Consider the following 26090-nt stretch of genomic DNA (forward strand, 5'->3'; position numbering starts at 1 on the left):
CTCTCCCATCCAGGTGAGCATGGTGCAGGAGGGAGCCTGGATCTCTGTTGCTTGCCTCTCACAGTCCCTATGTGGCTGTGCAATCTAGGCCTATAAGGGCCACAGGAGCTCCAAGACCCAGGGCAGAATTCTCAGAGTTCCTTTGCGACTCACCAGAGCACGGCTGCCATTTGGAAGCTATAACTGCCACTTTCCCATCCCAACTTCTGCTCTCTAGCAGGCAGAAAGCCACCAAGATAAAGCCCAGCTTCCTGCACAAAAGAATGGCAGACCAGTGGTTCACCGCCAGCAAGTCCTTTCGGTAACGGAACACCTGCCCTGGCACCATTAGCCTCTTAAGCTGAAGGTAAGGGAGAGAAACACAGAGAGGAGTAACTGGCACCACCGGAGAACAAAAACACCTGGCTTAAAATGGCACCAGCAACATCTGACCCAGAGGTGTGCTTTAAATGCTAAAATGTTTGACTAGTAAGTGCCTCTGCCACAGCAAGGAGCTGAAATGTTCACAAGTTCAGAGCATCCTGCATTTTTGCTTCTAGCTATTCTCTCGTCCTCCCTTGCTGTGATGGCTCAGCCTGCTTGGCTGCCCCACAAACTGAAAGTGGAACCTCCAAGGAGCTGGCTGTGGAGCGAAGGACAAGGGGAATGAGCAGCACAGACCTAAGCAAAAGCTGGGCCCCTCTCATGTTCCACAGACTCAGGGCACATTGAGCACTTTAAGATTTCCCGCTACTGCCAGTGGTAGCAACAGTGTAAGCTTGAGCGTAGATAGCTTGCTGGTGGCCAATGGCATTTCTGTCACTGTCATTTAGACATGCTCCGAGCAGCGTGAGATGACATGGTGGTAAAACGGCCAGCACTCTGTCTCCACTAGAGCTCCCACTGCGCTAGAGGGCCCAACCAAGCACAGGGCACCACGGAGATAGACTGGGTGCATACACATAATCAGCAACAACTCCTGCCCCAAAGAGTTTGCAATCCAAATATACAAGCCAGGCCAAGGGTGGGAGAAAGGAAGTATCATTATTGCCATTTTACATGTGGGGAAGTGACAGGCAGCAAAATTAAAAAACTCGTCCAAGGTCACACAGGGACTTTGGGGTAGAACTGGGAATGGAACCCAGAATCCCAGTCCAGTGCCTTACCTATAAAGCCATTCATGTCTATTTTAGTGGTTCAGCCTTGACGCATGCTCTTGCTATAGGCTGGTTCTATTTTGTTCTTGCTTCCTTGCATTTCCACTTGTCTGTTTTCACCCTGTCCTAGCTATGTGTACACCTAATTCCCCTTCCTTCTCTTCCCCACAAAAAATAAACCAGGCCAGATGCAGCAGAAGTATAGAGCTGTATATATTAATAATACAAGGAAATGCATCTTAAGAATGCCTGCTTTACACAACAGCTGGGCCATCGAGGTCACCTGGCAGCAACAGCATCTATGAAAATGAGGCAAATCATAAGGTGCGGAATGATCTGGTTGGTACCCATGCTTACTTAGCCCATAAAGAGCAGTTGCTGCTCCATAAAGGCAAATATCTACAGATCCAGCTAGTTTATCTCTAAGAGTATGTCTACACAGGGACAAAAGCCCTGCAACAGGGCCGTGGCTGGCCCAGGTCCGCTGAACCGGGCTCACAGGCTTGGGCTTCAGGACTAAACATTGCTGTGTAGATATTCAGGCTTGGGCTGGAACCCAAGCTCTAGGACCTGCACCATCACAGGGCCCCAGAACTTAGACTCCAACCTGAGCTCGGATGTCTACACAGCAGTTTTTCAGCTCCAGAGCTTGACCCTCACGAGCCTGAGTCAGCTGACCCAGGCCAGCTGTGGGGTTTTTATCCCTGTGTAGACATACCCTTTGTGATTAACTTAGTGCAGGAGTACAGTTCTGGGAGCAAGGTTAAAATGGATCATACTTACTGTAGTGGGGCTCAGAAGGGGTTAAAAGCCAGCCCTTGGAGAGGGCAAAGGCTGAGAGAAAAGGCTAGGCTGACTGGGGAAACAGCCACAGCTGAGGCCATGCCCCATCAGGCCACAGCTGGCCCTATAAAAGGGCTGAGAGCCAGGAGATCAGACAGACTTTCTCTAGCTGTGGAGAGAGAAGGACCTGGCTGCCTGGGAGAAAAGGGTACCTGGAGTGGAGCAGGGCTGGGGAAAGGCCTGGGGAGCTCCAGCCTGAGGCCATGCTAAAGGCCTATGAAGGTATTGGGGCTGGGAGGCACAGCCCAGAAATGGGCAGCGGCAGCTGGTCCAACCCCCTTGCCGGTGATGAGTGGTTTACAGACTGCAGAATGCCTCAGTGAGCAGGGACTAGAGGGTGACTGGAAATAGCCCCGAGACAAGGTGGGGATGGTGGGTTCCTTTGGGAGGTGAGACCCAGAGTGTGTGGGGCACTGCCAGGGGGCAGCACCCCCAAGGTAAAAGGGCATGGGGGTCTGGGAGGGACACGGGGGGCCAGCAGGAGGTGAGACACCGGTCTGCAGAGGGTGCTCTGGGCTGGAAGAGCTAATTCCCGAGACAACCAGCAGGAGGCGCTGTGCCGGTGAGTCTCGCCTCGCTACACTTACACACACAACCCTTTAACTCCGAGGTGGGCAAACTGCAGGCCACATCTGGCCTGCGGGACCCTTCTGCTGAGCTCCCTGCCCCTCCCCTGCTGGCTGCCGGCGCAATGCTCTGGGTGGTGGGGCTGTGAGCTCCTGGGGTAGGGCAGCTGCAGAGCCTGGCCTGACTCGGTGCTCTGTGCTGCACAGTGCGTGGCTGGCTCCAGCTGGGCGGCGCCAGCCACCGGCACTCCAGGCAGCGCGGTAAGGGGGCAAGGGGTTTGGATAGAGGACAGGGGAGTTTGGGGGTGGTGGTCAGGGGGTGGGGGTGTGGATAGGGGTTGGGGGTGGTCAGAGGGTGGGGAACAGGGGGGTTGAATGGGAGCAGGGGTCCTGGGGGGAGCAGTCAGGAAGAAGGGGGGTGGTTGGATGGGGTGGTGGGGGCCAGTCAGGGGACAGGGAGAAGGGTGGTTTGATGAGATAGGAGTCCTCAGGGGGTTGGATAGGGTTTGGGGGCCGGGCCATGCCTGGCTGTTTGGGGATGCACAGCCTCCCCTAACTGGCCCTCCATAAAATTTTGTAAACCCGATGTGACCCTCAGGCCAAAAAGTTTGCCCGCCCCTGGTTTAACTGCTCATATGATGTGTTTTTTCAGAATCATCTTTCTCAGCCCTTAGTGAGAGATGTTTAAAGCAGGGTTTTCTCCCTTACCACTCAGTGTATTCTTTCTTCTTAATCCTGCAATGAAAGCCATAGACTGAGTTTGTGATATTGCTGCAGCTTACAAGGCTGTCCTCGGAAGAGGATTAAAAGAACTTTACACCGTATCTTCAAACAGAATGGGAAGTCGGGCTTGAAGGGGAAAAGGTAGTGTTGAAAAGCAAATTGAAAACCATAAACAGGACAGTTGGCCTTTGTATGTGATCTCATGTTTCAAGTTTGTGCTAATTCTAAAGTCTCTCTTCAAATCAAAACCTTCTGCTTTATATTAAAAACATTTGTCAAAGCAGATATTGGGTCTTATGCTGCTGCATAATAACTATGCTGTGCAGAACAAATCATGCAGTAGCTACTGGGTATCACTCATATTTATGAAATCTGGAATCTATGCTAAATCTGGGGGTGAAGACTGTTTGTATTCATAGAAATGCACTGATTACATTATAGGTGGACTAGTTCAATTGTGTCCAGATAGATATACTCACGCTGGAATTCATACTTAGCCAACCCGTTACATAGTTATATTCTCCCTCCCAATATGGTGTAATAAATTAGAAAACTTTCCTAGCTCAGTTAGTTATTCCAATGCAATCCAACAGAGCACAAGCCTATCTTACTGGGAGCTATAGTCCTTCACCATCTGTTTAGAACCTAATTACAAATGCAAAAAAACCCATGTGCTTTACAATTGCACCAGTAAAAAGCTGTAAATGATTTAAATGCATGCATATGTTCCCTGCAGAATTCAACATGCATCTGTGGCTTCTTCTCGTCACATTAGAGACACAAATCAACGGAAAAGTACCCAAATCTGACTGACAGAATGTCCCTATAATGGTGATCTTTATACTTTTTCTTTTTTAAATGGTAAACAGGGCTTTTTTTGTAGCAATTCATTCAACTGCATTTTCTTCAGTTCCATTTTAAAAACTGTTTCTCACCACTGTGTAAATAGAGTACAAATCACTCCATAAAACTTGCAAAATGCGAGGAGCAGAGAATCAGAGGGTAAGCCTGCAGCTGGCAGTCTATATTTCAAAGCACGATTTTTTTCTCCAGAGTGAAATGCCACAAGATACAACGATCCTGTCTGGGTGGGTATGGGATCAGACCAGCTGCCCTGGAAAGCTGTATCGCTGGGGGCTGATGCAAAGCCTATTCAAGACACTGGGAGTCTTCGGTGGGCTTTGGATTAGGCCTTGACAGAGTCTAATTTCACAGTTGAAGCTCCACTTCCAGGTCTTGGTGCTCCCTCAGCCCATGTAAGAGACCAGCAGCATTTTAGAACATTTAGCTTAGGTGCATGTTTATATATGGATGGGGGAAGCAGGTAGTTAATTTGAGGCGTGGCAGTGGGGGAGTGCAACTACCAAGCAACTATAGCTTTAAAAAAGTGGGACAAAAAACCATAGGGCCAATGTTTTAAATAGTCCAAAACAAGTAGGACTGTCCCAGGAGCATGCATTGCCCTTGACTGTAGAGGTCAAGGTAGCAAAGTCTCTAAATGCAGCTACTGATGAGCTGCTGAAGGAAGGTCAGAGAGCACTGACTTGAGAGACCCACCTGCAATAGGGAAATCTCTTAACATTCTGCTAGAATCAGTGTGGTGATGAAAAACACTGATGCTTCCCCCTTGGGGCTCCTTCCCATACAAATCAAACTGACAGGACACTGGTAATTAGGAGTGAAGTCAGACTGGCTGGCCTGTGGACCTAGATGGAGAGAAATATACATACAGCTCATTAGGCAGCATGTGAACTTTGCAGATAGGGTTAGGCTGCACAGACAGAACAGGAATTGCCACAACATGCACAACCCTGCATGTTTGCCTTATTCTAAAGTCACAGGACTAACTCTGACAAATTGCCCCTCTACTCCATTCCAACAGGCTGGCCCAGTCTCATGGATGTGGAGCCCCAGCTCCTGGAGTCATGTAGTTACCAGACATCTTTCATGTAAAAGTTTTAGCTCTCATGGTTGCAGAGAAATACTTGAACACATGAGCAGAGTGGGACCTAAGCTACTTCAAAAAACAGATGGCATATAAAAAAAAAAAAAATTATTTTTTACCATCTTACTTTTCGGAGGGGTGGAGAGAAATGATTCGTGACTTGTGAACATTTGGGAGTGGCAGTATAGTGGTAGGGAAATTGTCAGGGAGCGGAACAGGGGCACATTGTTTGGGGCATATGCCTGCATATTATGCTGTAAGTGGGTCTGTCTCCTCCAGTCCCCACCAGCACCTCAGCCAAGTTCCTTCCCAGTGCAGGTACCCCACTAGCCTCTTCACTTTTCTGGTAAAAGCCTTTATTTTTGCCTGGCTGGGCACAACTGAAAATACAGGCCATTTCTATTTCAGCATCCTTACCATTCCAGGCTTGTCCTCATCAGAGAGGAGTGGAGAAGCTTCAGTTTTATCTTTTTGTCTTGTATCCTCTGGCCACACCGTATATAAGTGCTGTGCAAAATTGGCCTATATCAACTGGAAGTTTGGAAAGGTTCACGTGAATCTTTTATTTGGTTTCATTTCACATGGGTTCGCACTCTTGAATTTTGTAAGAATCCTTCACCAGTCTTACATCCGTTAGTGAAACAAATCAAAACACTGTAGCACTTCAGCTGGTTTTGCCTCAAAACTATGTGAAATGACCATCTTTTCCCAGTAGCACTGTGAAATCATAAATTGACACAGGGTCATGATTCTGAACCCTCACAAAGAACCTAAGCTGAGCTCACGTATGGCAAAGAAACACAATCATCTGAATAGCATCATATGATTTAGGATAGAGCTGGTCCAAAACAAAAAATGAGGGGGTGTTTCATTAAAAAAAATTCAAAGGAATTTTAGAAATTTGAAAATCTGATTTTGTGACAAAAGTTTGCGCAAATCTGTTATAAGCCTGCCCTCAGAGGAGGGCAGTGGACAAAAGATTAACAGATACATGATAAATTCCCCTGCTGGTCCTTATTAAATGACTAAAGGATAAGGTGTTATTTAGAAAGAGACAGGTCTACAACTGCTTTGTGGTAGACTTAGATTTACTGGGAATAGCTATGTTAAATGTACTGTTGGCCGCTACTTGCAGGGAAAGACAGGTAATGGTGGAAAAGTTACCTTTTTCCATAACTGGTATTCTTCAAGATGTGTTGCTCATGTCCATTCAACTTAGGTGTGTGTGCTTGCCCTCTGGTGCTGGAAGTTTTTCCCTCAGCAGTTTCCATAGAGAATTGGCTCTGGTGCCCCCTGGAGTGGTGCGCATATGCCATGGTATAAGGGGCGCTCTTGGCCCCCTCCACTCTCAGTTCCTTCTTGCCAGAAACTCCAGTGGGGGAGGAGGGCGGGTCATGGAATGGAGATGAGTAATGCATCTCAAAGAACACCAGTTATGGAAAAAGGTAACTGTCTTTTCTTCTTTGAGTGATTGCTCATGTCCATTAAACTTAGGTGACTCCCAGCAGTACCCCTGGAGGCAGGTAAGGAGTTCAGACATGTAGATTGCAATATAGCTCTGCCAAACCCAGCATCCTCCCTGGCCTGCTGAGTGATGGCGTAGTGGGCCATGAACGTGTGTACCGAGGACCGCATCATGGCTTTACACGTCCTGGATCGGAACGTATACCAGGAAGGCCATAGAGGATGCCTGTGCTCTAGTTGAGTGGGCTCTGATGACCGGTGGCAGAGGGACTCCCGCTAACTCATAGCGGGTCCAAATGCAAGAGGTGATCCAACTAGAAATCCTTTGTGTGGACACTGGGAGGCCCTTCATTCCATCAGCTGTAGAGATGAAAAGCTAAGTCGACTTACAGAAAGGGTTTTGTCCAATCTAGGTAGAAAGCCAGAGCCTTTCTTATGTCCAAAGCGTGAAAGCTCCTCTCTTCATGAATCTCATGGGGCTTAGGGCAGAAGACTGGAAGAAAGATGTCCTGGTTCATGTGGAAAGTGGACACCACCTTGGGGAGGAAGGCTGGGTGGGGCCGGAGCTGGACCTTGTCCTTATAGAAGACCATGTATGGTGGTTCTGAGGTCAGGGGTCGCAGCTCGGAGACTCGCCTCGCTGACATCACCAGGAAAGTACCTTTCATGGTAGGTGAGATAGGGAGCAAGATGCCAAAGGCTCAAAGGGTAGGCCCGTGAGCCTGGACAGAACCAAGTTGAGATCCCACTAAGGGGCCGGGGACTGCACTTGAAGAAAGAGCCTCTCGAGGCCTCTAAGGAACCTGACAGTCATGTCATGGGAGAACACAGACTGCCCTGGATTGGCAGATGAAAGGCTGAAATAGCCAGATGTATCCTGATAGGAGTGCACGTGGCCCTAGTTCCTTAAATGAAGCAGGTAGTCCAAGATTGACTGCACCGAAGAATGCGAAGGGGAAGATACCCCGTTCGGCTGCCCAGCGGGAGAACCTAGTCCAATTTGCCAGGAAGGTCTGCATAGTCGAGGGCTTTCTACTCTCAAGGAGGACCTTCTAGAGCCTGTCCAAACAGGCCTGTTCATCTGGGTTCAGCCACGCAACATCCACACCGTGAGGTGGAAGGATGCGAGGTTGGGGTGCAAGAGTCGGCCGTGATCCTGTCGGACCAGCAGGTCCGGTCAGTTCGGCAGGGGCCAGGGAGGGATCGCTGACAAGCTTGATAGCGTCCCAAACCAGTGCTGGCGAGGCCACACCAGGGAAATTATCATAACCTGCATTTTGTCCCTCTTGATTTTCACTAGGACCTTGCTGATGAGTGGAATCGGAGAGAATGCATACATCAGGCTTCCTGCCCATGGCAGGAGGAAGGTGTTGGAGAGGGAGCCCATGCCCAGAGCCCATGCCCAGACCCCCTCTGGAGCAAAACCTGTGGCACCACCTGTTTTGCCTGGTGGCAAACAAATCCACTTGGGGAGGATTCTCTGGTTGCTCCAGAAGTCCCAGAGAGAGAGTGCCCCTTGGCAAAGGGCTGAGGATCATGCTCCACCTTGCCTGTTGATATAGAATATCGAGGCTGTGTTGTCAGTGAGGACTCTGATCACTCTACCCAACAGGCGAGGTAGGAAGACCGTGCATGCTCTGCACACCGCCCTGAGCTCTTTGACATTTATGTATAATGTCGATTCCTCTGGGGACCACATACCTTGGGTCTGGAGGGTGCCGAGGTGCACCCTGCAGTCCGAAACTAACTCGGCTGAATGAGGAATGCTGACAAAGAGAACTTCCAGAACTTTCCCAGGGTCGGTCCACCATCTCAGCAAGGTAAGTACCATCACAGGGATGGTGACTACCTTCTCCAGGTGGTCCCTGGACTGGAAGTAGACTGTCGCCAGCCGTTGCTGCAGGGGTCGCATCTGGCATGGAGCACCTAGTAGGCATAGGCAAACCCTGGCTGTTGTCAGGGGCAATGTGGAGACTTCCGCGATGAGATCCGTCAGTGCCCTGAATCTCTCCACCAGCAGGAACGCCTTGGTGCGGTCGAGTCGAGCACCGCGCCAATGAACTCTATCCTCTGTATTAGTGGATTTTATTGTCATTCACCAACAGGCCAAGGTGACAGCACATGGCTAGCAGCATGATGATGTCCCCTTGAACCTGGAGTTGTCCTTGACAAGCCAGTCATTGCAGTACGGGAAGATCTGGATACCTCACGTCTGAGGTAAGCCGCCACCGCCGACATGCACTTGGGAAATACCCGTGGTGCTGTCACTAGGCCAAACGGAAGGACCGCAAACTGATAGTGGTCAGGACCTACCGTGAACCGGAGGAAGCGTCTGTGTCCCTAGAAGATGGCAATGTGGAAATACGCATCTTTCAGATTGAGGGCAGCATACCAGTCTCCCAGATCCAGGGAGGGGGTGATGGAAGCCAGGGAGACCATGCAGAACTTCAGTTTCAATAAGTAGCTGTTCAAGCCCTGCAGGTCTAGTATGGGCCGCAGACCGCCCTTGGATTTGGGGATTAAAAAAGTATCAGGAATAGAACCTTTTTTTCCTGTACTCCACAGGAACTACCTCCACTGCATCCAACTGTAGTAGACCCTATACCTCCTGTATGAGAAGATTCTTGTGAGAGGAGTCCCTGAAGAGGGATGGGGGGTTGGAAGTAACTGAAGAGTGTAATCCTGTACCCCCATATTGAGGATCCATTGGTCTGATATTATAGACACCCATACAGGGAGGAAGGAAGAAAGGTGATTGGCAAACAGAGGGGAGGAAGGATCCGGGGAACAGTCTGGTATGTTGCCATTGGTCGTACCCTCAAAAAGGGCGCTTGCCCGTCAGCTTACTGCAGGTTGAGCCTGCCTGAGATGTAGATGGGGGTGCGTGGCCAGGACACCTTTTGTAGCCCCTGGATCTTTTGAGGGGAGGCTCCTGGAGAGGGTGGCACCCCTGGCTGTGAGGCTGCTGTGGCTTAAACCACTTGCAGGCAGGGCCGGGGATGTATAGGCCCGGTATTTTTAGGGTTGTGCGGGAATCTTTCAGGCCATGGAGTTTAATGTCTGTCTGTCTGTCCTATGAACAGGGCATGCCCATCAAAAGGGAAGTCTTGCATTGAGCCTTGGAGGAAAGACCAGAAAGGAGCAGCCATGAAGCTCTGCGCAATGAGATGGCTGATGCCATGGTATGGGTGATGGAGTCCGTAGTGTCCAGTGCCGCCTGGAGAGCTGCTCTGGCTGCAGTCGTGCCCTAATCCAGGATCACCCGCAACTCCTTCCTAGAAGCCTCAGGGAGGGCGCCCTCGAACTTGGTCATGGCCTGCCACATATTAGAAACAAAGCGGCCTAGTAAGGCCTGATGATTGGCAACCTACAACTGTAGACTAGAAGACAAATAAACTTTACGCACAACCAAGTCTAGTCTCCTTGAGTCTTTATTCTTAGGTATAGTCCCCCGTTGACCCTCTCTCTCCCTGTGGTTGACTGCCTCTACCACTAGGGATTTGGGAGCAGGGTGGGTATAAAGGCACTCATGGCCCTTGGATGGCACAAAGTACTTGTGCTCTCCCCTCTTGGAGATCAGAGACAAGGAGGAGGGGGTTTGCCAGAGGGCATTTGTAATTTTAGCAACCACCTCATGTAGGGGCAAAGCTGCCACGGGGCAGAGAACATCAAAGAAGGAGTCTGTGGGTTCCTCTAACTCCTCCACCTGCAGGCCGAGGTTGATGGCAATCCTCTTTAACAGCTCCTGATGCACCTTAGTGTCATCCTGGGGCACTGGTGGAGGGGGCCCCAATGCGGCCTTGTCTGGTGACGAGGAGGAGGAAGCTGGTACCACGGCGTCCTCCGCAACCATAGGTGGTCCAGTGGCTTGCTTGCCCACCCACTTCCTCCTGTGCCTGCAGGGTCCCGGTAGCCAAGGCCTCTTGGGCTGGACAGGGGCGGGACAGGGCAGTAGCTTGTCTCTCCGAAGCTCCGGATACCGAGCAGGCAGCCTGAGAGGGCTGAGTGAACCCTCATGGGTACCACTGTGCTGACCACAAAGTCTGAGGCCACGGGCCTGCCAATGTAGTCTGCACCATAGGTGCCAGAGGCTGTCCAGCAGCGAGAGAACCTTGCTCTGAACCTGAGTCAGAGCCCGAACGGTCGTGCCCCTGTGACCGAGATGGGGTTGATTGGTGGCTCGGTCCCGATCGGTACGGGTCCCCCTCCTCCCAGAATTTGATCTGGCTGACTTCAACCAGCACCTGGCTCAGGGCCTCGGTGTCCAGTGGCGCTCAGCAGATCCGTGATGGCACTGAATGAGCAGTACTGGGATGTGGAGCAGGATCAGGAACTAGAGTGGGCCTGGCGTCATGAAGATGTAGCCACACAGGGTGATGCTGCCCTGGGGGATCGGTGATGATCCGGGGAATGGTACTGTCGGTCCCTCGACCTGTCCCTAGAGCGGTCCCTCAGTGCCACAGAGATTCTGGGTGCAGACTCCGAAACTCCTGCTGGGGGGTGCATGTCTCCAGAGGTCTGTGCCTGGTTACCAGTGAGCGGCGCCTTGAGCCTTTCTACCCTTGTCTGCGGTCCAGAGACCAGATGGGGCTGCGAAGCTTCTGCTTATCGTATTTCGAAGCGTGTCAGTTGTGAGAGGGTGACCGTTGGTGGGACGTTCTCTGCGATGGGAAGTACTGCCAAAGAGGTGGAGACTGTGGTGATCCCAACGTGGGTTTACCCTGGGCCCGGGACCCCGCAGAGGATGGAGTGAGAGGCACTGGGAGGGACATAATGTCTTGTGCTGCTTGCAAGGCCTCTGGTGTGGACAGCACCTGGAGCTGAGGAGGACCTCTGCCACTATCTGGGGTAGCCGGTGGGGAGTGGGCTGGGCTACACTGCTCAACCTGAGCTGGGACCCCGAATCCTGAAGGGAGTGAAAAGGTGACCGAAACAGGGCCTTGGTCCACCCCAGACTTGTCTTTTTCCTTACGGGAAGCTGGAGACCTTCCTTGTCCCGTTTTCCTGGGCTTCTTGGCTGGAGACCAGTGCCGGCTCATAGATGGGACTGGCGGGGCGCCGTGCACTGAGAACACAGTGCTCAGTGCTGAATCAGAGCGCTGCTCCAGCATCAGGGTAAGGGTAGACTCCAGCAGGAGCACCTTCAAACGAAGGTCACGCTCCTTCTTTGTCCTGGGCTTGAAAGACTTGCAGATTTTCCACTTCTCACTAATGTGACCTTCGACCAAGCACCGTAATAAACAACTATTATGGGGCTCGCTAAAGGGCATGGGCCTTTTACAGCGATCGCAGGGTTTAAAGCCTGGGGACTGGGGCATGCCCCATCCTGAGGCAAAGTCCCTTTAGGGACCTACTAGGTCTCTAACTTAACAAATAGGCTGAACTAAACTAGACGGAAACTATATACAATAATATTTGCAAGAGGCAAATGAGTTCGAATGAACGAGAAGTAACACATCTAGCTGAAGCAGCACCAGTTCCATACACTGTCACTGGGGGCAAGAAGGAACTGAGGGTGGAGGGAGCTGGCGGTGCCCTATATGCGGCAGCATACGTGTGCCACTCCAGGGGGTGCCAGAGCCAGTCCCCTACAGATACTGCTGAGGGAAAAACTTCTGGCACGGGTGCATGTGGCAAGCACACACACACCTAAGTTGAAGGGACATGAGCAATCACTTGAAGGTGGTAAATTTTCCTCAGTATTCCTGGAGTACTGATCAATGCTAAATTGAAGCAGGATAGTTCATTTGCTCGCTTGTCTTTATTCTGGTAGATTGCAGTGAGAATATAATTCTTGAATTTTAAACCAGGCTTAACAATTTAATTCCCCATTAAACACTTATATATTTTTATAAGTGCCAAAAAATTGTTTAAACAAAATCAAGAACGTAATTGTTGTTACTACTATTTCCACCAAGGCATCTGTAAGAATGACTTTGGCATTACAGAACATAATTATTCTATATTTGTAATTTATATGCCCCACCTCTACTCGTATCACCATGGTATTTGAATACCTCCTAATTTTTAAGATACAACACCCCTGGAAGGTAAGAAACTGCTATTGTCCCCATTTTACAGGTGAAGAACTGAAGAACAGAGCAATTAACTGCCTTGGCTCAAAATCACACTGGAAGTCTGTGGCAGAACTTGGGTTTCCCAAGTCCCAGGCTGGTGCCCTAACCACTACCCTGTCCTTCCTCTCAATACATATAACTTTGGGTTTTGCTTGGATTCTTCATCAGAGCTTTTCTATCTTTCTGTTAAAAGGACAATCTTCTTTATGTAATGATTTCCATGCTCAGTTATTTGCAGTTTAGAAGCTTGAAAATAATCTCTCTACCCCGCTTGACAAGCATGAATTCCTTTTTCCCATCTCAGAGCGTCTAAAGGAACTGAAGTAAACTGCAGCCTTTTGGTTTGTGCTACCAACACTGGATTCATTTGCGTTGGAAGGAACCTCTAGCCCCCTCACTAATTATCCTTCTGAGAGCTGGGTGTCAGGCCTAGCCTGGAATATCTTTAACAACAGTGGCTGTATAAATATGTTTGCCAGGTCATTGCATTGCTCTGCAAAGCCACCTTTCTTCAAAGGCACTTTTTGCTTAATATTTCTGTTGCCATTCTTCTATACTCCTCAGTTTGATCTCTCTTGCACAGCACAGCAATGCGCACAATGCATCACATGGCTTTGCCCATGTTGTATACAGAAAGAATTACTTCCCAGCTGTTATTTGCAATACCCTATAAATTATGTGTCTCTCTTTGCAGCAGCATCACAGCACATGCTCAAATTGTCATTGCCTTAGATCTTCTAGGGTGTTGTATTCTGACCAGGATTCTTCCATTTTATATTTATGTCTGATTCAGTCTCCTACGCTGAACCTTTATTGATTTCCCCTCTCCCCTCATTTATCTAGCTCTCTTAGATTAATAACACTGTAAAAGGTAAGAGAGAAATCCCTCCTTGTTTGCATCACCTGTAAGTTCAGTAAGCAGTCTCTCTGCATCTTCCTCCAGCTCATGTGAAGGTATTGCATTATAACTGGCTCCAAAACTCTTTGAGCCTACCTCACTACCCTTCCTATAATTACTCTGAGCCTCCAACAATGTGTTTATCTGAGATGCAGTCTGGTCTAATAATCAGAAGAGGATTAGCATAGTCAGAAGCTGTGGATTCCATTACTACTTACTGTTCTTTTACTCCATCAGACATTGTCTTCAAATTTTGTGAGCACAGTTTTGATTGCAACAGCCAGGCAAATGATGTCAGTTGCACTGCTCATTAATTGCTGGCATAAAAGCAGAGGCCAGGTTTAAGCTTCTTATTTTTTCCCTCCATCTCTCTGATATCATGGAATCATAGAATATCAGGGTTAGAAGGGACCTCAGGAGGTCATCTAGTCCAACCCCCTGCTCAAAGCAGGACCAATCCCCGACTAAATCATCCCAGCCAGGGCTTTGTCAAGCCTGACCTTAAAAACTTCTAAGGAAGGGGATTCCACCACCTCCCTAGGTAACGCATTCCAGTGTTTCACCACCCTCACAGTGAAAAAGTTTTTCCTAATATCCAACCTAAATCTCCCCCACTGCAACTTGAGACCATTACTCCTTGTTCTGTCATCTGCTACCACTGAGAACAGTCTAGAGCCATCCTCTTTGGAACCCCCTTTCAGGTAGTTGAAAGCAGCTATCAAATCCCCCCTGATTCTTCTCTTCTGAAGACTAAACATCCCCAGTTCCCTCAGCCTCTCCTCATAAGTCATGTGTTCCAGTCCCCTAATAATTTTTGTTGCCCTACGCTGGACTCTTTCCAATTTTTCCACATCCTTCTTGTAGTGTGGGGCCCAAAACTGGACACAGTACTCCAGATGAGGCCTCACCAATGTCGAACAGAGGGGAACAATCACGTCCCTCGATCTGCTGGCAATGCCCCTACTTATACATCCCAAAATGCCATTGGCATTCTTGGCAACAAGGGCACAGTGTTGACTTATATCCAACTTCTCGTCCACTGTAACCCCTAGGTCCTTTTCTGCAGAACTGCTGCCGAGCCATTCGGTCCCTAGTCTGTAGCGGTGCATGGGATTCTTCCATCCTAAGTGCAGGACTCTGCACTTGTCCTTGTTGAACCTCATCAGATTTCTTTTGGCCCAATCCTCCAATTTGTCTAGGTCCCTCTGTATCCTATCCCTACCCTCCAGCGTATCTACCACTCCTCCCAGTTTGGTGTCATCTGCAAACTTGCTGAGGGTGCAATCCACACCATCCTCCAGATCATTTATGGTGATATTGAACAAAACTGGACCCAGGACCGACCCCTGGGGTACTCCACTTGATACCGGCTGCCAACTAGACATGGAGCCATTGATCACTACCCGTTGAGCCCGACAATCTAGCCAGTTTTCTATCCACCTTATAGTCCATTCATCCAGCCCATACTTCTTTAACTTGCTGGCAAGAATACTGTGGGAGACCATGTCAAAAGCTTTGCTAAAGTCAAGGAACAACACATCCACTGCTTTCCCTTCATCCGCAGAGCCAGTTATCTCGTCATAGAAGGCAATTAGATTAGTCTGGCATGACTTGCCCTTGGTGAATCCATGCTGACTGTTCCTGATCACTTTCCTCTCCTCTAAGTGCTTCAGAATTGATTCCTTGAGGACCTGCTCCATGATTTTTCCAGGGACTGAGGTGAGGCTGACTGGCCTCTAGTTCCCAGGATCCTCCTTCTTCTCTTTTTTAAAGATGGGCACTACATTAGCCTTTTTCCAGTCATCTGGGACCTCCCCTGATCGCCATGAGTTTTCAAAGATAATGGCCAATGGCTCTGCAATCACATCCGCCAACTCCTTTAGCACTCTCGGGTGCAACGCATCCGGCCCCATGGACTTGTGCTCGTCCAGCTTTTCTAAATAGTCCCGAACCACTTCTTTCTCCATAGAGGGCTGGTCACCTTCTCCCCATGCTGTGCTGCCCAGTGCAGTAGTCTGGGAGCTGACCTTGTTTGTGAAGACAGAAGCAAAAAAAGCATTGGGTACATTAGCTTTTTCCCACATCTTCTGTCCCTAGGTTGCCTCCCTCATTCAGTAAGGGGCCCACACTTCCCTTGACTTTCTTCTTGTTGCTAACATACCTGAAGAAACCCTTCTTGTTACTCTTCACACCTGGAGTTGCAGCTAGCAAGAGATGTTATTTGGCCTTCCTGATTTCACTCCTGCAAGCCTGAGCAATATTTTTATACTCATCCCTGGTCATTTGTCCAATCTTCCACTTCTTGTAAGCTTCTTTTTTGTATTTAAGAGCAGCAAGGATTTCACTGTTAAGCCAAGCTGGTCGCCTGCCATATTTACTATTCTTTCTAAACATCGGGATGGTTTGTCCCTGTAACCTCAATAAGGATTCTTTAAAATACAGCCAGCTCTCCTGGACTCCTTTCCCCCTCATGTTATTCTCCCAGGGGATCTTGCCCATCAATTCCCTAAGGGAGTCAAAGTCTGCTTTTCTGAAGTCCAGGGTCTGTATTCTGCTGCTCTCCTTTCTTCCTTGTGTTAGGATCCTGAACTCGACCATTTCATGGTCACTGCCTCCCAGGTTCCCATCCACTTTTGCTTCCCCTACTAATTCTTCCCGGTTTGTGAGCAGCAGGTCAAGAAGAGCTCTGCCCCTAGTTGGTTTCTCCAGCACTTGCACCAGGAAATTGTCCCCTACATTTTCCAAAAACTTCCTGGATTGCCTGTGCACCGCTGTATTGCTCTCCCAGCAGATATCAGGGTGATTGAAGTCTCCCATGAGAACCAGGGCCTGCGATCTAGTAACTTCTGCGAGTTGCCGGAAGAAAGCCTCATCCACCTCATCCCCCTGGTCTGGTGGTCTGTAGTAGACTCCCATCACGACATCACCCTTGTTGCTCACACTTCTAAACTTAATCCAGAGACTCTCAGGTTTTTCTGCAGTTTCATACTTGAGCTCTGAGCAGTCATACTGCTCTCTTACATATAGTGCAACTCCCCCACCTTTTCTGCCCTTCCTGAACAGCTTATATCCATTCATGACAGTACTCCAGTCATGTGAGTTATCCCACCAAGTCTCTGTTATTCCAATCACATCATAATTCCTTGACTGTGCCAGGACTTCCAGTTCTCCCTGCTTGTTTCCCAGGCTTCGTGCATTTGTATATAGGCACTTGAGGTAACCTGCTGATCGCCCCTCTTTCTCAGTACGAGGCAGGAGGCCTCCCCTCTCACGCGCTCCTGCTCGTGCCTCCTCCCAGTATCCCACTTCCCCACTTATCTCAGGGCTTTGGTCACTTTCCCCCGGTGAACCTAGTTTAAAGCCCTCCTCACTAGGTTAGCCAGCCTGCTTGCGAAGATGCTCTTCCCTCTCTTCATTAGGTGGAGCCCGTCTCTGCCTAGCACTCCTTCTTGGAACACCAAAGCCTTCTCTCCGACACCACCTGCATAGCCATTCGTTGACTTCCACGATTAGACGGTCTCTACCCAGGCCTTTTCCTTCCACGGGGAGGATGGACGAGAACACCTCTTGCACCTCAAACTCCTTTATCTTTCTTCCCAGAGCCACGTAGTCTGCAGTGATCTGCTCAAGGTCATTCTTGGCAGTATCATTGGTGCCCACGTGAAGAAGCAGGAAGGGGTAGCGATCTGAGGGCTTGATGAGTCTCGGCAGTCTCTCCATCACATTGTGAATCTTAGCTCCTGGCAAGCAGCAGACTTCTCAGTTTTCCCGGTCGGGGCGGCAGATAGATGACTCAGTCCCCCTGAGGAGAGAGTCCTCGACCACCACCACCCGCCTCCTTTTCTTGGGAGTGGTGGTCATGGAACCCCCAACCCTAGGACAGTGCATCCCATGCCTTCCAATTGGAGGTGTCTCCTTCTGCTCCCTTCCCTCAGATGTATCATCTGGTCCACTCTCAGCATTAGTACCTGTGGAGAGAACATGAAAATGGTTACTTACCTGTATCTGCCCTGCAGGTACATGGACATTCCCCTTTTTTCTTCTGGAGGTCACGTGATGCCAAATTTCTTCACCATCCTTCTGTCCCTGATGTGCAGCCTGCTCTGAATCTTCAGAACCTTGTGCCCGTAGAAGCCTACCCTGACATCCATCCAGGAAATCTTCAGTTTCTCTTATGCAACGCAGGGTCGATACCTGTTGCTCCAGACCTTGAACCTTCTCTTCCAGAATGGAGACCAGCTTGCACTTTGTACAGACAAAGTCGCACCTGTCCTGTGGAAGAAACACAAACATAGCACATCCAGTGCAGGTCACAACAGCTGAACACCCCCCATCCATATTATCTTCCTTCTACGAGCTTCCTAAGGAGTTGTAGTAATTATATATTATAATTACAATATAATTATACAATATTATTGTAATAATTACAATATTATAATGACAATATAATTATACAATAAATACAATATAATATAACAATTATATATTGTTGGTGTAATACTTAACATGCTTGTAAGGCTAACAGTGCTTGTAGAACCTCTCTAGCTTAGAGATCCTTCTATAAAAAGTTGCTATAGAAGTATAAAGGCATTAAAATAAACATATAGTAAGGAGGATAAATTGAGAGTGGATACAGGAGAATCACGGTAAGAGAGTGCCAAGACTTTACAGAGGTCAGCAATCGCATTTCAAAAGCTCTCTCAGGACAAAACAATGACAATACTCGGGTTCAAATCAGAGTTCAGTATACATTTGGGCTGTGTGTGTATATAAATCCTTGTTCTTGGCTTCTCATCCTCTGGTTCAGTAAAGATATCACCAAATGCATAAGTAGTAATGGGGGAAACCAATCACAAGATGTGGCTGAAAATGCATTCCGTTGATCAGTCTTGGAAGTGGAAAGCTTGCTTAGACTCTGACTATGTCAAAGTAAAATTCATGTACTTCAGACTCCAGCATTTAGCCAGTACCAAATTAATTTTATTAGTAATGCTATGAGACAATTAGGGTTCTGTTTCAAGAGGTAATAACTCATTTCCCTTTTTAACTGTGGACAGAATCAGAGTAAGTGCAAAATAGTCAGTTAATGAGCAATCCCTCTCAAGGATCATGTTCTCTCTTAATACTATATATCCTACTCACAATTAGGAAGATTTAAAAGAAGGAACATGGAGCAGATGGCTTCATATTTTAAAAACCCATTGAGAACACTTTTAGACACCAATAGCAAGTATATCAGAGAACTGCAAAGCAACCCTTGAGCTGAAGTCCTTTCAGTCGTAAGCATCTGAAATAAATTTTAGCATTAGGAAGAGCGCCTTGTTACTGTCACAGAGTCACCGCGCCGATGCTCTGGAACTGCTCTGTAAGAGCCAGTCAGGACTCTGGCAAAGCATGCCACTGTTGCCAGGGCAAGAAGCCTACATGGCTTCGGCCTTCCTGTGTCTGAAATTCAGAACATTCAACATCCATGTGCTCCCCGCAGCAAGTCCACCTGAACGGGGATCCTGGAGAAACCAAAGGGCCCTGCACCCCAACTCTGCAGTCAGCCATGACTCTCAGCCAGCGTTGTAAAACAGAAGGTTTATTAGTTGACAGGTACACAGCATAGAACAGAACTTGTTAGCACAGAAATCAGTGAGTTTTAGCCAAGTCTATCTTGGGGGAACCCCAGACCAGACGGCTTGGACTCCCCCTCTTCCAGTCCCCCACAGCAGACTGCCCTGGACCCTGCCTTTCGACACGCCTGTTGCTCCTCCTCCGTTCTTTGTCCTGCTTCCTGGGCAAAATGTCACCTGGTTGCATCCCCCTCTTGGTTCTCAGGTTACGAAAGGTATCGGCCATCTGCCCCGAGGGCCTCCACAAAAGCCACACCCCCAATTCCAATCACCTAGGCACTGGGGTACACACAGTATTAGTACAGGACAGTAAGACTCACATGCAACATAACAACGTAAAAAACCCCACTTTGTCACAGTTACATTCAGCCCCGCCCAGAGCTGTCAACAGGCAATATTTTACTTATGGCTCTAAATTTGCAGACACAAGAGATTGTATTTAGGCATCTACATGATTTGCAGTTGCAATCAGCTGATTAGAAATTCTAATGCCGTTGTTCATGTCTGTACAATTGACTGCAGGTATAAAACTGGATGCCGGGTTTAAGCCTCTTTTTAAAAATATCTAACCCCGAATGGAAGTTATATACATATATATTCCAACACAGTTTTATTCCAGGCTCCGGTTTTTCCTGCAAAGAGAATGAAAATTATCCGAAATTGCATGGGGCTTATGTGAAATAGGCAAAAATTTTTGGTGGGAAATAGTTAAGACCACAAATGTCACCTTTATGCCTTTATCTGTTAAAGGGAATTTTAGTTCAGCTCTCCCGAGATGAGAGACTAGTACAGTACTCTGCTACACCACACAAAGGCTCCTAAAACTTCACAACATTGCAGAGGTGACGGGCACCAGTACCAATCAAGTCCTATTTTGGTTTAAAACAATATTACACACACACCCCCACGCCTTGGGCTTCTGCAGAATGGTTGTCAGTGGTAGAGGTGCATTTAAACTGTACCAACAAGTCATTTAGCTACCCTTTAGAATCTAAACAAAAATGGAATTTAACATGTAGCAGCCTTGGCCAGGCTGTACTATATTTCCACGCAATGAAGGCCAAAGGATTAGTTCCTCGTGAAATGACAGTATTCATTTCAATTTTTTAAAGCCTATGCCATGCAAAGTCACATGCTGTAAAGCTTCTCCTTCTGCATCACATGCCCTGTGAATTTTCCACTCATGTCTGGATTTTATGTTTTAAAATTACCTGTAAAGCTGAACTGTATGTGTGTTACCAATGATCCCAGACTAAATACTGAAAAAACACTTAGTTCAGTCTCAATAACTGCTGTCAGTCATGGTAGGTTATATGCTAGCCATGTATTATTCTCTATATAAAGTAATGAAAGCCAGCAGTAGGTAGACACTTTGTGAAACTCTCAGCTACCAAAACTGAACTTCAATTTTTAAAACCTTATCTACTATTATTGCCCACACAGACCACAAAAAAGGAAGAGACTCCAGAACACAGGGCACTGGCTTCAGCAACTAGGCCAGATTACTTTCCAATGAATATTCTGTCCAGTGTTAAATAGTAAAAAACTAAAATATATTTTTCAAGTTTTAATTCCTAACTATTCATACCAAATCCTGAAAGCCTTTAAATAATCATCACAGAAGGCACTGCACTGGCAGCAGCATGGCATCGGCCACACCATCCTGACGAAACCTTTTGACTTACTGGCACTAACTCTAGGCAAGTTCTAACTCCCAAGGCTATTCATCCCATAGCGTCTCCGCCATGAGTACTAGATGTGGTGTCACTTTTTTGGCACACGAACGCCGGCACACCAGGAACTCAAAGGACAGACTGAAATCAAAAGACGTTACCAGCTAAGGGTGAGTTACCAGCAAAAGGTTCGATATTCCTCTTTCAATTCTTTGGGACAACAAATCCCGACGGAAACATTTTCCCATAGTTATTTTCCCCAGAGGCATTCAATTGTAATGACAAATTATAAAATTAGGCTGCCAGTTAATCTCCTTTTACAGCATTTATCCATCCAATTTTAGAGTAAAACTATAATCAGAACCATATTTAGTTTAGTTTGTGCTTCATCTAAATTTCATATATACATTTAAAAAGCCATCCCCTTTGGAGACAATCTTTTTGCTTTATAACATCTCCTCATTCTGATAACAGTATAGGCCAAATTTATCTAATGCCAGATCACCAGTGTAATCTTTCCCTTTCCTCACAGCCAGTCCACTTGAATTAACCGGGGTCTCAATGTTTTTCATACAGTGAATTTAGTAAACATCATAAAGTGCTCCCTCTAATAAATCTTTTTTTAATAAAATTTCCTCCTCTCAACACACACTGTAGAACTTTTAAAATAGCAGCAAAATTTATCATCACTAGATCCTTTTCAGTTTAAGATTTAATTGGGCCACCTATTGGTAGGTTTGAGAAAAGACATTAGTGCCCATTCACTTTAATTTGTGAAAGTTGCCACAACATGACCCAGTTCAAAGATTTAGATAAAAACAGCAGCACAGGAAGTTTAAAACAACAACAACAAAGCCGCTAATCATTCTACTATGCTAGTCAGAGTAAAGGGATGTTGTCAAGTCTAGTACAGCACGAAGTATTACCCCACTCTCTAATAGTATCAGCCGATAAGAGCGAGGAGATCTAGAGGACATCCCCCTGCCAGTGTTTTGCCCGGTCTAATTTGGAATGACGCAGGCAGCGGTGCTTCCACTCCATCCCTAAGGAAACTATTCCAGTCTGATAGATCTCATTGTTAGGAACTTATGCCCAATATTCAGGGTTTTTCCTGGTCTTAGAAGAAAGTGGATAAAATCTAACTGTTGTACTTTTCTGTGGTTTTTCCCCCAAGAATAACCCGTCAGTGCTCCGTTCCATATCATAGACATACAAACAACATTACAAGGGATACACTTACCCAAGGTCAGCTCTAATAAGCAATCCTAAATAACAAAGCAGTGTTTAAGTACATCATACGAGGGAAGTATTCCACAGGGAAACAGATTTCAGTTTCAAGGTCCCACAGCATTAATTCAGTAATAAAACAATTATAAATCCTTCAAGAGTGTCCTTTTAAATTGTCCAGCAGAAAATAGTGGGGCTTACTGAAGCATCTGAAAATGTTAGGTTCAGCAATGTTAGGTTCAACAGATCTAAGAAAGAAAACCTAATTGTGGGTGGAAGGAAAAGAGCAACATTTGGTGCACATCCACCTGACCTAATGAGTTGTTCCTGGAGATGAAGCTTTCACAGCATCAAAACTGTCATTCTGTACGAACCCCCTTTGGCACGGCCTGTGGGAACTTCCTCACAAACCACATGGGGGGGAGGGGCATTTGTTTATTTGTTCTTATTTTAACAAAACTCATTATTAGTTCACCTCTGGGGTTAGCAGTAACTTGAATCAGTTTAGTCAGCCTTCATGCTTGGGAAGCCAGCAAATAGTTAATATAAGACCAAAATGATAACAGACCTGGTGACAGCAATGAACAGGGAAAATATCAAGCTCCTTTTTGAGCCTAGAGAATCTCTGCAGATGCTTTGTTTCTCCCCATACTAGCTAGGCACCCCTTTTATGAGCTTCTTACTGAGGGATGCATTTCACCTGACTTTCAGGTTCAGCAAGTAACTCCGCTGCTTTCCCTCAACTTTCCTGCCCACCTGCTTTTCAGGAGCTCAATTTCCAAGCCCCACTAGACCTGATCAGGATCAGAGGTTCAGGAATGTAACTTCATAGATTTCCTAGCGAAAGGAGCTGGTTCTTCAACCAACTGCTGGTGGCCTCAACCTAGTGCTGCCCAAGCTGATGGTAACACCCACACCCTTCCACCTCTCTTCTATATTAGATGGACCAAAAGAATTGAGCAGGCAGATCCCAGCGCCAACCCTAATGTCAGGTAAAATGTCATCACCACCCCTGTTGCCTCTGCCAACTCTTTTGGCAAGATCTTGGGGCCATAGATGATAGCTAAGGTACCCAGGTAACCATTGCTGAGTCCTAAGAGTGCAATGAAGACAGCTGGGTAGACATCTTTGTTGAAGATTACCATTTTGATATGACTCCGAGGCTGATAGTTACATAACATGAATAGAGGTAGTGACAAAGTTCTCAGGACGACCAGAGCAGGGAGCAGTTTGCTCTTTGGGCCAGGGGCCTGGATCCAGGCAGTGATTTGCCGTCCACACCAGTCAGCAAAATTGTACAAAAGGAAACTGGTGAGGGGGATGAAGTACTTATTGCTCCATAAACTCCCCGAGTCCTTGTTGACAGACTCTATGCTGGAGGAGATGGAAGGAAATATGATGATAGAGATGAAAAAGACATAGAAGACACAGAAGCCTAGGACAGCGGTCTTCTTCAGGATAGGACGTAAGGGTGGGATGTTTTGGTCACTGGTCCCTTTGGCTGGAAACGAGCTGTTGGTGATGCCTTGTGACTCATCCACTTCCTCTAAATAAGTGCTAGGCAACACACCAGCTGGGTGCGTGCTACCCTTGTGGCTTCTCATATAGTACCTGAAAGAAGAGAAGAAGGAAAACTATCAACAACCCAATGAAATCAACATGAACAGCTGCAATGAGAACAGAAGTCGGCTGCGCAGGAAAATTCGCTGGCACCCAACAAATAAAGAATTCAGTATTTAGATTATATAGCTTGTACTGCCCACCTCATCAGAAACGGATCCCCTCCCCAGCCCAGAATCCAGAGAGAATATTGATGTCCGCAAACTCCCTGAAACCTTGTCAACAGGGAAACAGAGGACAGAAATTCAGCACAAGCTGTGGCAATCCCCACAGTTTCTGTTATTGGATTCTACTGTAATAAAGGGCTACACACAGAGACTACTTCAATGCCCTCAGGATTTAATAGACACATAAGATCACATTCCTCTTCCTTGCCAAGATCCCACTCCCTACAAAATATGGGCCCATGTCAATCATATTATGGGGGCGTGTACAAAACACTTCAGTTTCCTGTGCTCTTCATTGCAAAATAAAAGAGGGCTGTGAACAAAACAAAAACATTATCTCCTGCTCCCACATGAACCTACCTACATCACCACAAATGCACTCTAACTACTGCTTCCTGTAGGATTTACTCAAATCCCATGGACTTTCCAACTCCCTTCTCCCAACCTGAATGTGTTCTAATTAAACAAGAAATGCCTCTGATGCACAGAGATGCCCAGCTATTCACAGGAGGGCTCGACAGACATCTCCAAACCGATCAGGCTTGGAGAATCCAGATGTTTAGGAGTCCAAAATACTGGTATGAACCACTGGGACCTGTTTTTTCCTACAACCCCCCCACCCCCCGTCCCGTTCCTCAGACGTTCTTGTTAAACCCTGGATTTGTGCTGGAAATGGCCCACCTTGATTATCATACACATTGTAAGGAGAGTGATCACTTTAGATAAGCTATTACCAGCAGGAGAGTGGGGTGGGGGGAGAGAAAACCTTTTGAAGTGATAAACACCCATTTTTTCATGATCTGTGTGTATAAAAACATCCTCACTGCATCTTCCACTTTTATGCATCCGATGAAGTGAGCTGTAGCTCACGAAAGCTCATGCTCAAATAAATTGGCTAGTCTCTAAGGTGCCACAAGTACTCCTTTTCTTTTTGCGAATACAGACTAACACGGCTGCTACTCTGAAACCTGGGACCTGTTTGGTTGTTATCTGTATGTTTCAGGGGTTAATCTGAATAACAGTTAGTTTAACTTCTGATTAAGCAATTCTAGAGCTGCTTATGTGGTTTCAGTCATCCCCCCACTCTTCCCCACAGAGGTAGCTTTTCAGAAACTCAAGACAAGCTGCAAATCCCACAGTTTCTGTCTGTGGTTTCTGTCAAATCAGGAAGGTCAGATGAAAGAGACCTAGCAAAGGAACTGAACACAAGCAGCAGGACAGCAAAGCACAGGGTGTGTTGCATGGCCCTCCAAGCAGGGTAGGAGAGAATGGGGATTCTTGCAACAATCAGACAAGCATGGGAGCAAACAACATAAAAGGCAAGACTGCCAAATGGCAGGAGACAGGAGAAATGGGCATCACATAAGACTATGATTTTCCTGACCCTTTATGCTTCACAATGAAAGAGAAAGTAGGTCCCCAGCTACCCCTTTTCACTGCTGTTCTTACTGCTGGCTTTTCACATCTCAACATACTACAGTCATGTACTTTGTAGCTCTTATTAGGCAGAAAAATACCTCTCTACCTGCACCTGAGGCATATTTACCACATCCAAAGTCTAGATCAGGTGAACCCTGCTTAGGGTATTTGCACAGTCCAGTGATTCTCAAACTTTTGTACTGGTGACCCCTTTCACACAGCAAGCCTCTGAGTGTGACCCCTCCTTATAAATTAAAAACACTTTTAAATATATTTAACACCATTATAAATGCTGGAGGCAAAGCAAGGTTGGGTGGAGGTTGACAGCTCACAACCCCGACATGTAATAACCTTGTGACCCCCTGACGGGTCCCGACCTCCAGTTTGAGAACCCCTGGCATAGTCAATGGCCTGCTGGCTTGACAGGCTTTACCTGGAGTATTCCAACTTGGGAAGAATCAGGTATACCACAATGCAGACAATGATGAAGACATCTGCTGTCAGGAAGTAGGCCAGGGCGCTGTCTGTAACATCAGCTGCTGCTGCCAGGTCCACCACCGATGCCACAGCACTGACTGTGCCCCCCATGGCCTGACCTACATGGAGGGGGAGAAAGCAAGAATTCAGTGTCAAAGAAGCATGTAATAATGCCCAGTTTATACTGGATCAGCCAGGCCCAGACACTTGGGTAGACAGCAGCTTCAAAGCCGAAAT

The 26090-nt window shown here is 47.3% G+C and overlaps 1 protein-coding gene across 1 annotated transcript in view; it reads right to left on the minus strand.

Moving 5' to 3' along the window:
• Positions 1-18620: 18620 nt before the first annotated feature.
• The window catches only part of SLC29A3 (solute carrier family 29 member 3), a 30892-nt gene continuing 23422 nt past the window's right edge, over positions 18621-26090 (minus strand). The window contains exons 5-6 of the mRNA XM_077822558.1: positions 25810-25972; positions 18621-23781 (exon numbers count right to left, since the gene is read on the minus strand). Coding sequence (XP_077678684.1) covers positions 23103-23781; positions 25810-25972 — 842 coding nt within the window. The 3' untranslated portion in view covers positions 18621-23102. The remainder of the gene's footprint in view (positions 23782-25809; positions 25973-26090) is intronic.

Source organism: Eretmochelys imbricata, chromosome 7 (assembly GCF_965152235.1).
Source record: "Eretmochelys imbricata isolate rEreImb1 chromosome 7, rEreImb1.hap1, whole genome shotgun sequence".
Classification (NCBI taxonomy): Eukaryota; Metazoa; Chordata; order Testudines; family Cheloniidae; genus Eretmochelys; species Eretmochelys imbricata.